At 44.3% G+C, this 12,198-nt stretch overlaps 1 protein-coding gene across 4 annotated transcripts in view; it reads right to left on the reverse strand.

The window, feature by feature from the left end:
- The window catches only part of LOC130358175 (NACHT, LRR and PYD domains-containing protein 3-like), a 215,317-nt gene that overhangs the window by 98,824 nt on the left and 104,295 nt on the right, over positions 1 to 12,198 (reverse strand). For all 4 annotated transcript variants that reach the window (XM_056561041.1, XM_056561042.1, XM_056561044.1 and 1 more), the window contains exons 3-4: positions 5,997 to 6,160; positions 3,602 to 3,773 (exon numbers count right to left, since the gene is read on the reverse strand). In XM_056561041.1, coding sequence (XP_056417016.1) covers positions 3,602 to 3,773; positions 5,997 to 6,160 — 336 coding nt within the window. The remainder of the gene's footprint in view (positions 1 to 3,601; positions 3,774 to 5,996; positions 6,161 to 12,198) is intronic.

Here is a 12,198-nt window from a genome sequence, read left to right on the forward strand (position 1 = left end):
CTTCCTCCTCACAGACCTTATTACTGTCCCATTGACTTGTTGCCAGGGACTACTCCACCAGGGGGTAGAATCTATCCCCTCTCACCACCAGAGACTCTTGCCATGTCAGAATACATCAAAGAGAATTTGCAAAGGGGATTTATAAGGAAGTCTTCCTCACCAGCAGGAGCAGGGTTCTTCTTTGTCACCAAGAAGGACGGCTCCCTTCGTCCATGCATTTACTACAGAGGTCTTAATAAGATCACAGTCAAGAATCGCTACCCTCTCCCCTTGATCTCTGAGCTCTTTGATCGTCTGCGTGGGACCAGAATCTTTACCAAGTTGGATCTCCGTGGAGCTTACAACCTGATCCGCATAAGAGAGGGTGACGAGTGGAAGACCGCCTTCAACACACGGGATAGCCATTTTGAGTACCTGGTGATGCCCTTTGGTCTCTGTAACGCACCAGCTGTCTTTCAGGAATTTGTGAATGACATCTTCAGGGACCTGCTCTACACCTGTGTGGTGGTCTACCTAGATGACATCCTCATCTTCTCGTCCAGTCTGGAAAAACAACGGTTAAATGTGAAACAAGTCCTTTCCCGCCTGAGGAGGAACCGCCTCTATGCCAAGATTGAAAAGTGCCTATTCGAGCAGACTAGTCTGCCTTTCTTTGGGTACATTATTTCTGCCCAAGGCCTACAGATGGACCTGGCTAAACTTTCTGCAGTACTGGACTGGCCGCGCCCCTCCGGTCTACATGGCATCCAAAGGTTCCTGGGCTTTGCCAACTACTATAGGCAGTTCATTCCACACTACTCCACCCTTGTGGCTCCCATCGTGGCCTTGACAAAAAAGGAGCCAATCCCAAGTTGTGGTCTTCCCAGGCGAGGAGACCTTCCAGTCCTTGAAAGCCGCATTCGCCTCCGCACCAGTTCTCACCAGACCAGACCCCTCCAAGCCTTTCTCCTTGGAATTGGACGCCTGGAGCCATGCTCACCCAGAAGTCACCAAAAGGAAAGACTGTACCGTGCCGTTTCTTTTCAAAGACATTTTCTCCTGCCAAGAGGAATTACTCGATAGGTGACAGAGAACTGTTGGCCATTAAATTGGCATTAGAGGAATGGAGGCATCTTCTCGAGGGCTTTAATTTGTATGTAATACACTACAGCAGGACAGGGCTTCTCTCAGTAAGACTGTTGTGTGTTTATTCTGTGACCGCCATGCCTCTGTGCCCTATATCTAGCCCACCATGGCTTGGGGTCAGGGGCTGGTTCAAAACAACACCACTATGGCTTTCAAGCCTCAAAGCCTAATACTATTAGTGCAAATACAGTACTGGGAGGAAAATCCAGGCGGCACTGATACCTTAAAGGGGTACTCCCGTGGAAAACTTTTTTTTTTAAATCAACTGGTGCCAGAAAGTTAAACAGATTTGTGAATCACTTCTATTAAAAAATCTTATTCCTTCCAGTACTTTTTAGGGGCTATATACTACAGAGGAAATGCTTTTTTTTATGTTATGTTTTTTTTTTATATTATGTCACGAGCACAGTGCTCTCTGCAGACATCTCTGTCCATTTTAATAACTGTCCAGAGCAGCATATGTTTGCTATGGGGATTTTCTCCTGCTCTGGACAGTTCATAAAATGGACAGCAGAGGTCAGCAGAGAGCACCGTGGTCGTGATATAATAGAAATCCAAAAAGAAAAGCATTTCCTCTGTAGTATACAGCCCCTAATAAGTACTGGAAGGATTAAGATTTTTTTTCATAGAAGTGATTTACAAATCTGTTTAACTTTCTTGCACCAGTTGATAAAAAAAAAAAAAAAAGAAAGTTTTCCACAGGAGTACCCCTTTAACCCTTTAACAATCAGCGATGTGTGGTATTAGCCGCGGGTCCCAGCCGTTGATGAGCGCCGGGACCGACGCGATATGATGCAGGATCGCGGAGCGATCCCGCTTCATATCGCGGGAGCCGGCGCAGGACGTAAATATACGTCCTGCGTCGGCTCCCGCGATATGAAGCGGGATCGCGCCGCGATCCTGCATCATATCGCGTCGGTCCCGGCGCTCATCAACGGCCGGGACCCGCGGCTAATACCACACATCGCCGATCGCGGTGATGTGCGGTATTAACCCTTTAGAAGCGGCTGCTTCAGTCGGGCTGTTCGGGACCGCCGCGGTGAAATCGCGGCATCCTGAACAGCTGACCGGACATCGGGAGGGCCCTTACCTGCCTCCTCGGTGTCCGATCGACGAATGACTGCTCCGTGCCTGAGATCCAGGCAGGAGCAGTCAAGCGCCGATAAAGCTGATCACAGGCGTGTTAATACACGCCAGTGATCAGCATAGGAGATCAGTGTGTGCAGTGTTATAGGTCCCTATGGGATAACAATGATCAGTATAAGAGATCAGTGTGTGCAGTGTTATTGGTCCCTATGGGATAATAACGATCAGTATAAGAGATCAGTGTGTGCAGTGTTATAGGTCCCTATGAGATAACAATGATCAGTATAAGAGATCAGTGTGTGCAGTGTTATAGGTCCCTATGGGACCTATAACACTGCAAAAAATTTTTTTTAAAAAGTGTTAATAAAGGTAATTTAACCCCTTCCCTAATAAAAGTTTGAATCACCCCCCTTTTCCCATAAAAAAAATAAAACAGTGTAAAAAAAAAAAAAATAAACATATGTGGTATCGCCGCGTGCGTAAATGTCCGAACTATAAAAATATATCATTAATTAAACCGCAAGGTCAATGGCGTACGCGCAAAAAAATTCCAAAGTCCAAAAAAGCGTATTTTGGTCACTTTTTATACCATTAAAAAAATAAATAAAAAGTGATCAAAAACTCCGATCAAAATAAAAATCATACCGATAAAAACTTCAGATCACGGCGCAAAAAATTAGTCCTCATACCGCCCTGTACGTGGAAAAATAAAAAAGTTATAGGGGTCAGAAGATGACATTTTTAAACGTATAAATTTTTCTGCATGTAGTTATGATTTTTTCCAGAAGTGCGACAAAATCAAACCTATATAAGTAGGGTATCATTTTAACCGTATGGACCTACAGAATAATGATAAGGTGTAATTTTTACCGAAATATGCACTGCGTAGAAACGGAAGCCCCCAAAAGTTACAAAATGACATTTTTTTTTCGATTTTGTCGCACAATGATTTTTTTTCCCGTTTCGCCGTGCATTTTTGGGTAACATGACTAATGTCACTGCAAAGTAGAATTGGCGACGCAAAAAATAAGCCATAATATGGATTTTTTGGTGGAAAATTGAAAGGGTTATGATTTTTAAAAGGTAATGAGGAAAAAACGAAAGTGCAAAAACGGAAAAACCCTGAGTCCTTAAGGGGTTAAACAAACAGCTTCCTGTGATGGGTCATGGAACAACACTACAGGTGACAAGGCAAAACCGACCATTGATGGTGCTAGGACAATGTAAAGAAGCTGTCAGTGAATGAAATAACAGAAACGGACAGACGTCCTGCACTCACTGCAAAGGATCAGGTCACTCGGTTTAAATAAAAATCCAGTGAGAAGATCTTTATCTGTATTTGTGAAGATTTGTGAAGATTTATGATAACACATCTCATACATAATGTTACCTGTGTGACGGAGTTCCCTCAGTACAGCGTCCAGGGCAGGGAAGCCATGATTCTTCTGTAAGACATAAAGACTGACCCACAATGCTATCACAGCTTCTCGTCCTCTGGTAAATATATCCTGTAGTAAAGTCCGGGACAATGTTTTTCTATCATTTTCTAGACTCAGGTATTTCTATAACACAAGAAAGGTCCAACATAAGTGTCATTATATAAAGAGGGTTAACATACACAATTATTTCATGTCAGTCTCCACTATAATGTGTTGGTTCAGGAAGATAAAAATCCTTTCAGAATCCACAAGTAACAATCAGATCATTTTCCAGGATTCCACCTATACACCCTGTTCCAAATTATTATGCAAATTCTATTTAAAGGGGTACTCCTCTGCTCAGCGTTTGGAACAAAATGTTCTGAACACTTAGAGCCGCCGGTGTTGGGAGCTTGTGATGTCATAGCCACGCCCCCTCATGATGTCATGCCCCACCCCCTCATTGCAAGTCTATGGGAGGGGGCGTGACAGCTGTCACACTTCCTCCCATAGACTTGCATTGAGGGGGCAGGACGTGTTATCATGAGGGGTTGGGGCTATGACGTCAGGAGCTCCCGACGCCGGCTCTAAGTATTCGTACCCCTTTAAGTGTCACAAAGATGAAATATTTTGTTTTTCAGTGTAACTCAGTGTGTCTCAGACTCTTTTGATCACTGAAAACAATCCCGGACACCTGTGATACCAGGTGAGACCAATTTAAGGAAAAACTACTAAAGGTGGGTGTCCCACATTATTAAGCAGACACCATTTTCAAGCAATATGGGGAAGAAAAAGGATCTCTCTGCTGCCAAAAAGAGTGAAATAGTTCAATGGCTTGGACGAGGTATGAAAACATTAGATATTTCATGAAAACTTAAGCATGATCATCGCACTATTAAGAGATTTGTGGCTGATTCAGAGCACAGACGGGTTTGTGAAGATAAAGGCACATTGAGGATGATTCCTGCCAGATCCATGCATCAGATCAAGATAGCAGCTGGCAAAATACCAATACATAGCAGCAAACAGATATTTAAAGCTGCTGGTGCCTCTGGAGTCCCACAGACATCAAGGTGTATAGTCCTCCAGAGTCTTGCAACTGTGCATAAACCTTCTATTCGGCCACCACTAACCAATGCTTACATGCAGAAACGGCTGCATTGGGCAGAATAATACATAAAAGACTAACAGTCCTGTTCACTGATGAGTGCCGTGCAATCCTGGATGGTCCAGATGGATGGAGTAGTGGATGGTTGGCAGACGGCCACCCTGTTCCAGCAAGGCTGCAATATCAGCAAGGCGGTGGTGGAGTCATATTTTGGGTCAGAATCATGGGAAGAGAGCTGGTCGGCCCCTTTAGGGTCCCTAAAGGTGTAAAGATGACCTCTGCAAAGTATGTGAAGTTTCTGACTGACCACTTTCTTCAATGGTACAGAAGGAAGAACTATGCTTTCCGAAATAAAATCATCTGCATGCATGACAATGCACCATCTCATGCTGCAAAGAAGACCTCTGCATCAATGGCTGCTATGGGGATAAAAGGAGAGAAAGTCATGGTGTAGCCTCCATCCTCCCCTGACCTCAATCCTGTTAAGAACCTTTGGAGCATCCTCAAGCAAAGGATCTATGAGGATGGGAGGCAGTTTACATCCAAACAGCAGCTCTGGGAGGCTATTCTGACATCTTGCAAACAAATTCAAGCAGAAACAGTCCAAAAACTCACAAGTTCAATGGATGCAAGACTAAGGGGCCCCATGTTAAAATGTAATGTGACCTGTTAAAATGTTTAATAAGTTAAAATGTTGTTAAAAGTTTTATTGAAATATCTTTAGATTTCTGTAAATATGCAGCAAACACAACAAATGACAATTTTCAGTTATTTACAACCTATAAAGTGTTTTGAAACTTACTGTGCGGAATAATTTGGAACAGCGCATTGTACGTTTTTTTATGATTAAAAAAAATCCTGTTATCATTAGGAGGTTTGTTCAATAAAGTTTGTTAAGATTGTACTCTGAATAGTTGATAACATGAGGACTATGCTGACTGTTATTTACATCAATTATTTAGGTAAATGAGAAAAATATAATTTGCATAATAATTTGGAGCAGGGTGTATATGTATATGGAGGAGGGGATCAATACTCCACCTAGACTGGACTGTAAACTTTTGGGGTGTCCCCCATTAAATATAAGCTGCTGCCTTCTACTAAACTGGAGATTGTTCTATTTATTATCCGGTTATGAAGCACAAGTGATATTCACCCTCTGGGAGACAGCAGGATGGTGACATGGAGTAAACTCTCCCTATAACACATGATAACACGTGGGCTCTTGTATATAACACCGGCAGGTCATGACCTCTCACCTCTAGATCTGGGATATTTCGGGATTTCAGCTCACTCAGAAGTGATATAGGATCCAGGTTCTCCACAATGTAGAGCAGATCATCTTGGAAATATTCATGTATCATCCTCACTTTATGATGTTCATACTGACAAATCTCCTGGCAAAACTGCCGGGTCCCATCATCTAGGAAATGAAGGAGACAGAAGAATGAAGTCTTCTAGGACATACAGAAGACTGACAGCATCTCATGTATAATATTCCTGTCCTGGATCATTCTAGATGAAATCATAAGGCAGGCAGTATCATAAGGGGCCTGTGCCCAATGACCAATACCGCCAGGATTGGAATATGGGACATCTGGGATTTGTATAACCAGGACATCCCTGTGTCCCGGCCACTTTAAATAACCAGTGGTTCCAGGTGGTAGCACGCGCAGGCACATCACTGATGTACTATGTGCACAGACTGTAGGAGCAGAGCAGCGAGCAGGAGGAGACGCGAGCTGGCATAGACAGTATCTTACCAGCATGCCACCTTGTCAGCTTTGGTGCTCTGACCATTGCTCCTCTGGTCGCCCATTGGCAATAGCAGTAGGTCCTGACCCCAGGCCGGAGGAGCAGCACAGCACTGAAAAGGGACAGTGCACAGACATACTGGCATATGGCTGGAGGTAGTATCTCTGTGGGGGCAGCCTACAATGGGGGCACAGCCACAGACAGAGGGGCCTGCAGCTATATGGGGGTAAAGTGATAGAGGGGGCCTACAATTATATAGGGCGCAGTGAAAGAGGGGACCTACAATTATAATAGAGCACAGGGACAAAGAGGCCTATAACTATATAGCGGCATAGTGAAATAGGGGGCCTACAGCTATATGGGGGCACAGAGACAGGGGGGCTACAACTATATAAGGGCCCAGACAAAGGGGGGCTACAAGTATACAAGGGCACAGAGACAAAGGTGAGCTAGAACTATATAAGGGCCCAGACAAAGGGGGGCTACAACTATATAAGGGCCCAGACAAAGGGAGGCTACAACTATATAAGGGCACAGACAAAGGGAGGCTACAACTATATAAGGGCCCAGACAAAGGGAGGCTACAAATATATAAGGGCCCAGACAAAGGGAGGCTACAACTATATAAGGGCCCAGACAAAGGGATGCTACAACTATATAAGGGCCCAGACAAAGGGGGGGCTACAACTATATAAGGGCACAGACAAAGGGAGGCTACAACTATATAAGGGCCCAGACAAAGGGAGGCTACAACTATATAAGGGCCCAGACAAAGGGAGGCTACAACTATATAAGGGCACAGACAAAGGGAGGCTACAACTATATAAGGGCCCAGACAAAGGGAGGCTATAACTATATAAGAGCCCAGACAAAGGGAGGCTACAACTATATAAGGGCCCAGACAAAGGGGGGCTACAACTATATAAGGGCCCAGACAAAGGGAGGCTACAACTATATAAGTGCCCAGACAAAGGGAGGCTACAACTATATAAGGGCCCAGACAAAGGGGGGCTACAACTATATAAGGGCCCAGACAAAGGGAGGCTACAACTATATAAGGGCCCAGACAAAGGGAGGCTACAACTATATAAGGGCACAGACAAACGGAGGCTAAAACTATATAATGGCCTAGACAAAGGGAGGCTACAACTATATAAGGGCACAGAGACAAAGGTGAGCTAGAACTATATAAGGGCCCAGACAAAGGGGGGCTACAACTATATAAGGGCCCAGACAAAGGGGGGCTACAACTATATAAGGGCCCAGACAAAGGGAGGCTACAACTATATAAGGGCCCAGACAAAGGGGGGCTACAACTATATAAGGGCCCAGACAAAGGGAGGCTACAACTATATAAGGGCCCAGACAAAGGGAGGCTACAACTATATAAGGGCCCAGACAAAGGGGGGCTACAACTATATAAGGGCACAGAGACAAAGGTGAGCTAGAACTATATAAGGGCCCAGACAAAGGGGGGCTACAACTATATGAGGGCCCAGACAAAGGGGGGCTACAACTATATAAGGGCCCAGACAAAGGGAGGCTACAACTATATAAGGGCCCAGACAAAGGGAGGCTACAACTATATAAGGGCACAGACAAAGGGAGGCTACAACTATATAAGGGCACAGAGACAGAGGAGGCCTACAGTGATGTAAGGGGCCCACATCTATATAGGGGCACATAGACAAAGGAGGGCTACAACTAGGTGGAGGCACAGTGACAGGAAGTCTACAGTGATGGAGGGGGCTTACAATTATATAGGGGCAGAGAGGAGGCCTACAACTCACAGAGGCTCTACAACTATACAGGTATGTAGGGGCGGGCGGAAGAAAAAAAATCCTTCTTTTAAACCATTAACTCCTTGAGGAAAACATATCATCACAACATGCACATAAGTACATAACATGTGTATAAATTAGCCAATACAGTATAAAAAGAAAAGCACACAGAAGAAAAATTTGGTATTATGCACGTCTATTGAAAGAACTAGAAACCACACTATGGGACAAACGTTTAGCAATTATTCTAGTAATGAAAGATAACATGAGATCTATAGTTTAAGCCGAGTGGCAGAGAAGACTGCAGAGTATAGATCCGGGAGAGCTCTCGATTTCGCAGTATTCTCAGCCAATTACCCCCACGCCATGGTCTGTTTACCTTTACATTACCATGAAATAATAAGAAAGTGAGGACCCCAGAATGTACGTCCTGAAAGTGCTTTTTTACTCCCTAACAAAAGTGCACACAAACCGATTCCTGCCGCCCATGAGGCCGATTGTAGTGGGGATCGGTTATTTGAATGAGCGTCTGAGCCAGTAGTCGGATTCTATTTTACAGCCTTTGGTCCCTCTATGCCCTAGCCACATCAAGGATACACAGCATCTGCTGCATATGATGGATAGTTTTGAAATGGAATGCGTCCATTTCTTGGTTGTCACTTGACATTGAGTCTTTGTAATCCTCATTACCACATTCACTCTCCATCCAAACAGTGTCGGACATTATGGATTTATTTTCCAATTATTCTCATGATTTACAGGTGTTTACTTTAGAAATTCTTTCTTACATTTTGTCCCATAATTTTTTCTCTTTCGATCAGGAATTTTACATCCAAAAAACGGGAGCGTCTATAGTCGCTAAGTCTACCTTTGGTCGCTAATTTATTTGTATTTTGGTGGGAGCTTCAGTTTGTTTTTTGTGAACACAATCCTTTCAGGTCAGACATTGCTTGGTATGGGAGGTATGTGGATGATGTCTTGATTGTTTGGACATCCGGTCAGGAACGCGCATTGGAGTTTATTCATTACATTAATAACAATTGTCACAATTTATTCTTTACTCACTTGTGGGAAAAACACTCACTATCTTATTTGGATGTCACTTTAAGTAATCATGGTGAGTCGATTCAAACGTCCACATACAGGAAACCGATGGCGGGTGCAGAATCCTGCCACCCCCAACATATCATATTGTCTGTTCCGGTGGGGGAACTTGTCCGCACTGAGAGAAATTGTTCTTCCAGTGAAGTTTATGATTGTCTGGAAATGAATGCAGATGTTTGAAGTAAAGGGGCTATCCTGTTTGGATTTTAACCCCTTAAGGACACAGCCCATTTTGGCCTTAAAGGGATACGCCGGCCCTGAGACATCTTATCCCCTATCCAAAGGATAGGGGATAAGATGTCTCACTGCGGGTGTCCCGCCGCTGTGAACCCCCGCAATCTTGTATTCGCCACCCACCTGTTTGAGCTGCATGCCACTGTGCAAGCTCACAAACAGTCAAGTGGCGACCACGAACCTGGAGTATTGTGATGTCACGCCCCCGCCCCCGTGTGACGTCACACCCCACCCCCGCTATGCAAGTCTATGGGGAGGGGACGGGACGGCCGTTACGCCCCCTCCCATAGACTTGCATAGCGGGAGCAGGGGTGACGTCACACAGGGGCGGAGTCATGACGTCACGATACTCCGGCCCGTGGTCGCCACCCGGCTGTTTGTGAGCTGGCACCGCGGCGTGCAGCTCAAACAGGTGGGTGGCGAATACAAGATTGCGGGGGTCCCCAGCGGCGAGACCCCCGCAATGAGACATCTTATCCCCTATGCTTGTGATAGGGGATATGATGTCTCAGGATTGGCGTACCCCTTTAAGGACACAGCCAAGTTTTTTCCTCTAAAAGTCATAACTCTTTTATTTTATTTCCATTCACAGACCCATATGAGGGCTTAATTTTTGTGTGACCAGTTGTACTTTGTAAGGACATCACTCATTTTACCCTAAAATGTATGGTAAACCCCCCCCAAAAAATTTGTGTAAGAAAATTTAAACAAAAATAACAATTGGGGGGGGGGGGGGGGGGGGCGATTTCACACTGCACACTTTACAGTAAAAATGAAATTTTTATTTATTTTCTGGGTCAATATGATTAAAATAATACCCATGGTTACATACTCTTCTATTATTGTACAGCTTTTAAAAAATCTCAAACTTTTTTTTTTACAAAATCATGTTTAAAAAATATACATTTTGGACTTTTTTTTTTTTTTTTATTTACGCCGTTTACCATAAGGGATCATTAACATTATATTTTTATAGTCCGTATATTTACTCACGCAGCAAGATCAAATAGGTTTATTATTTATAGTTTTTTAAGCTTTTTTGCATAAAAAATGGGAAAAGGGGTGATTTAAAACTTTATTGGGGGAGGGGCTTTTTAAAAAATTTTCACTTTTTTTTTAAAACATTTTTTTACATTTATTTCAAACTTTTTAGTCCCCATAGGGGACTATCTATAGCAATCATTATATTGTAAATATTGTTCAGTGCTATGCATCAGTGTTATTGGTGATCTTCTGCTCTGGTCTGCTGGAAGGTGATCTGTATTGATCATGGCATCTGAGGGGTTAATGGCGGGTCCGATACTGCTGACAGCCACCGGTGCCGCCACGCATGAAATGAGCGCAGCTCCTGTGCTCGCTTATCAGCCATGCTTTAAATGTATGGCGCTGTGCGCAAAGTAGCAGGAGTTGACTGGATTTGTTGAGTCCTACATCTAAGAAAAAACACAATACATGTCATAGGGAGACAATGCATTTTGCCATATGTGGGGAGCAAGAAAAGAAAACTTATAGGGAATGTGTCTCCAAATGAGGTTAAATAATGTTTGCACATTTTTAAAATATTTTTGGAAATATTTTTAAAAATGTTTACCTGTGGTCATGGCTCGAAAAGCCTAGAGCGACCTGAGGAACAGTATGATTGACTGTACTTACCGACCTGGGACTGGGGAAACATCCAGGAGGACCTAAGAAGGAAGTAAAAGCTAGCGGAGGAGGTGTGCCCAAATACCGCAAACGTGGGCACGCCTATAGAGGGTATGCCCTGGTGTGAGAGTATAGGATAAGGGAGGGTTGGGTGAGAGATGCCAATGTAACATACGCCACTAGCTGTGGGAGAGGAGTGGTTATATACCCCACACCACTCCCACAAATAAAGCCAATTAGGCTTAACACTTGTGGTCATGGCTCGAAGAGCCTAGAGTGACCAGAGGAACAGTATGATTGACTGTACTTACCGACCTGGGACTGGGGAAATATCCAGGAGGACCTAAGAAGGAGATGAGGTGTGCCCAAATACCGCAAACGTGGGCACGCCTATAGAGGGCAAAGAGTCAGAAGTAGGGTGCAACTCTATTTTATTTTTAAATTATAAAGCCAAGAATTTGAATACACATGCCATTTCAGTGGATGGATCTGGGACGTATCGGTCGAAGCAGACCGAGTTCCAACGTCCCAGCTTCTTGATGACATGAGCTGGAGCATTGTGTTTTGAAGCTGCTGAGGCTAACCCTATCCTGAACGAGTGACGCGATATGCAAGTGGGATCGTGACCCAGGATGCTGACTAACGTGCACACATGTTTGGCAAACTGTGAGGAGGAGAGTGCTAGACCATTGACCGGTAGGAGAGGGCTATCTGCAGGGTGACCAGGAAGAGTGGAGAGAAGTTGTGTGAGTGTAGAAACCGGGCACCATTGATGGAAAGTGAGGAAGTAACGTATGGTGGCTACCCATCTGCATGTTTTAGTGGAGGGTAGTGAAAGAGTGAAACCTGACCCGTGTGGTGAAAGTTGGCTCAAGAGGAGACCTTGTGACCTTGAACCGCAGCGTGTGAATTCCCCTGGCCTTAAGAAACCGTAGAAAGCTAG

This window comes from Hyla sarda, chromosome 2 (genome assembly GCF_029499605.1).
Source record: "Hyla sarda isolate aHylSar1 chromosome 2, aHylSar1.hap1, whole genome shotgun sequence".
Lineage (NCBI taxonomy): Eukaryota > Metazoa > Chordata > Amphibia > Anura > Hylidae > Hyla > Hyla sarda.